This window comes from Micropterus salmoides, unplaced genomic scaffold (assembly GCF_014851395.1).
Source record: "Micropterus salmoides isolate LMB-PRFRI ecotype aquatic unplaced genomic scaffold, ASM1485139v1 Ms_hic_scaffold_4, whole genome shotgun sequence".
Classification (NCBI taxonomy): Eukaryota; Metazoa; Chordata; class Actinopteri; order Centrarchiformes; family Centrarchidae; genus Micropterus; species Micropterus salmoides.
Window position 1 is genome coordinate 11,841,802 of NW_024043372.1, and position 3,269 is coordinate 11,845,070.

The 3,269-nt window shown below is 41.8% G+C and overlaps 1 protein-coding gene across 1 annotated transcript; it reads left to right on the forward strand.

Annotated features, from left to right (window-relative positions):
• The first annotated feature begins 1,265 nt into the window (after nucleotides 1–1,265).
• LOC119886808 (olfactory receptor class A-like protein 1) lies at nucleotides 1,266–2,252 on the forward strand. The gene has a single exon (XM_038697758.1). It carries the CDS (start codon nucleotides 1,281–1,283, stop codon nucleotides 2,250–2,252), a length of 972 nt encoding a protein of 323 aa, XP_038553686.1. The 5' UTR covers nucleotides 1,266–1,280.
• Nucleotides 2,253–3,269: the final 1,017 nt, after the last annotated feature.

Here is a 3,269-nt window from a genome sequence, read left to right on the forward strand (position 1 = left end):
GTTGTTGATGTTTTAGTATCACTTAACTGGTGCAGTTGGTTAAGGTGAAGCTAATTTTAACTGCTTTATATAATATTGGGTACAAAGCATCATACATTACAAAAGCTATTTATATATATGCTGATGCTTATATCTACTTGTGAAGGAGTAAAAAGTACAATATTTATCTTTGAAATGCTGTAAATTATAAGTATAAAGTATAAAGTCACTTGGTACCTCGGTTTTGTGTAAACCCTAAAAAATCAACTCAACACCATCCAAAACCTGAAAACATCTTATTTGAAATATACATTTAAAATGGTTATTGCACATCATCTCATTAATGGCCTCATTGTAGTATGTTCTCTTTTAATTTTAGTGAAGAACAATTCTCATCATGTACTTATGAAAAATGGGCTTAATATTCATTACCAAGTCCCTGCTGTGGGACATGTTAAATCATGCACCCCACCCACACTGGTTTGCCCTTACAACATCCTCACAGTTTAGGTTTAATTCCATTTTTAGAACTTTTATTGCATTGGATGGATTACACAATCATAAATTGCATGCTACGCCACACTCTACGAATGAAACTGTGGGCGATTTATCATGCAGACTGAGTGGAATGTCCTCTGGCTTTAACTTTGTTTCTACTTTCTCCACTGGAGGACACTGTGGTGTTGGTATTTGACTAACCAACACAAGAAGGTCTCTTTACAATCAAGGTCTCTTGCTTGCAGAAATGTAAATTAAAAGAACAATGTGAAGGGTCTTAAAAGGAAATTTAAATATAGGATCACTAACAAGAAAAAGTATTCAATGGTCTCCACACTTTTTTAGCCTAAACATGACCTTAATAGATATTATCTCTTCATTAACACCATTTTCTCTGTCCACTTGTTGGATCACCCTGTAAATGAATCCAAACACAGCTTTCTCTGTGTCATCCTGTCAGTCTGAAATCCAGTGAGGGGACTGAAGCAGTCATCTGAATTGATCTCAAGTAATTGGAGGCTGAGGGAAGAGAAGTCAATGGACCATGAAAAACAGATCCAACCGTTACCTGTTTGCAAGTATAAGAACACAAACAACTCGACTACTTCAGGAAAGAGAGATAAAAGACAAAGTCCACTTCAGACCTTGTTAGCTTTAACTGTTCTCAGGTAGTCGTATAAAATTATGTTTCTGGTATCATTTTGAATGTTAGGTATTACTTAACATTCAGAAAGACATTATCAACAATACCTGCTTTATTTAATTGGTAAAGTTGACCTGTACTCTTTTCTATTCCTACAGGTATGCCATCAGTGCAGTTTGTCCGCGGGATGCTCTATCTGTCCCTCACTGTTGTGGGAGTCCCGGGTAACATTACTGTCATCCTGGCATTCCTCCTCTTGCTGTACCAGGAGAACCGGCTCCTGCCAGCTGATACTATTGTCCTGCACCTGGCCTGCGTCAACTTCCTGGTGGTGGCTGTTCGCTGCCTGCTGGAGACCCTGGCCTCCCTTCGCCTGGCCATTATCTTTGGAGACTTAAGTTGCAAAGCTGTGATTTATATCTACAGAACATCCCGTTCCCTATCTATCTGGCTCACCTTCATCCTAAGTGCCTACCAGTGCCTGAGTATTGCCCCTCCTGGATCACGCTGGGCCTCTATCCGTGCCTTGGTAGCCCACTATTTGGGCTTTGTGTTCCTCTTCCTCTGGCTCCTCAACACTGGCATGAGCTATGCAACCTTACTCTACGCCCTCGGCGTCCGGAATGACTCAAGTCTAATAAACCACAGCATCAATTTAGAATTCTGCTACATTCACTTTCCTTCAGAATTGGCCAAAGAGGCAATCGGGGCAGCCCAGGTGGGCAGAGATGTGGTGCCCATGGCCCTTATGACTCTAGCTAGTCTAATCATCCTGGTCTTCCTTTACAAGCACAGCCAGCAGGTGAAGGGGCTCCGTGGCAGCAGCAGTAGTGGTGGCGGCAGGGGGAGGGGTGGGGCCGAGCAACGAGCTGCCAAAGCCGTGATAGCACTTGTGACCTTATATGTGGTCCTCTTTGGGGTAGATAATGGGCTTTGGGTGTACACTCTCACTGTGAGGAAGACCATGATTTCCTCGCTGATCTCTGACCTGCGTATATTCTTCTCGTCACTCTATGCAGCACTAAGCCCTGTTGTCATAATTGCATCAAACAGGAAGGTGAATGGCAGGCTGAGGTGTGTACTGCAAGAGAAGCCTGTTCAGGAGAAAGCCACAAGTCTTTCTACTATGTGAGGCCTGCTGGAATGACTGATACTCACATGCCAGCAGAGGAAGCCAAGAGCACTGAATTTTTCTAGTCTGAGTCATGCATGGGTCATTCTGTCTTTATATGGCTAAATAATATATATGGCAGACAGGAGAGACTGTTCTTTCATCTGTAGCAGTTTGATTGGTTGAAAGAATTGCATTTTTGTCTGTAATATTTATAAAAATGTTATGTTTCCAGATATGTTGTGAAATAACCGATGTTTGTTTAATACCTGTAGCTTTGGATGAGATGTGTAGGTGTACCTGTGGGCAGAGGGAACCTATTGTCTCACTGTCTATAATTAAGGAAGAAAACTGTCTTCACAACACTGTTACTCAATACAGGTCTGTATGAATCTCTGCTGATCTGGCACTATGTTGCTTTGTTTGTTTGTTCGTTATGTTCTCTCCATCTTAATTGGATGGAAGAATTATAGCTGGGTGACTCAGGCATCAATGTAGCTGTCAAATGACTTCCAGCTGCCCATTTAGCTATAATTAAGGCTTTGAATAGAATCTAGGAAAGTGTCTTGGGCTAATGAGGCAGGTTAATTGTCCCACAGAGAATTGGTTAAAATCTGATGGGTCTATATTCTAAACTATATTCTTTGGAGAAAAAAGCTGAAAAAGCTGTTCATTAACCACTACTGAATTACTCAATACAGTGCTGACAATGTATGAGTATGAGTTATTTGGGTGCAGTTGGAAGAAGAAGAGACTTCAGGGACACAAAGCTTTGGCTTGGCCAAAGAGTTTTCTGTGGGTATGGCAATGTGGGAATTTAGGAGTCATTATGTAATTGTCATGTCTTGGAGAAGCAAGGGCAGAAAGACAGAGTGAAGACATAACAGCCACTGTGAGTGACAGTCCAAAATACATAAAGTGGGGCTACCAGCGCTCTGTGATCCTGCAATAACTAAAGTGCAATCAGTGTGGCTCTATTCAACTGCTGTCGCAATGCAGGTAAGGAGGAGGAGTAGTCCTTTCTGTGCTTGTGCAGAA

Bases quoted from the DNA above. Each gene is read 5' to 3' on its own strand.
- LOC119886808 (XM_038697758.1), top strand. From the start codon at position 1,281: ATGCCATCAGTGCAGTTTGTCCGCGGGATGCTCTATCTGTCCCTCACT.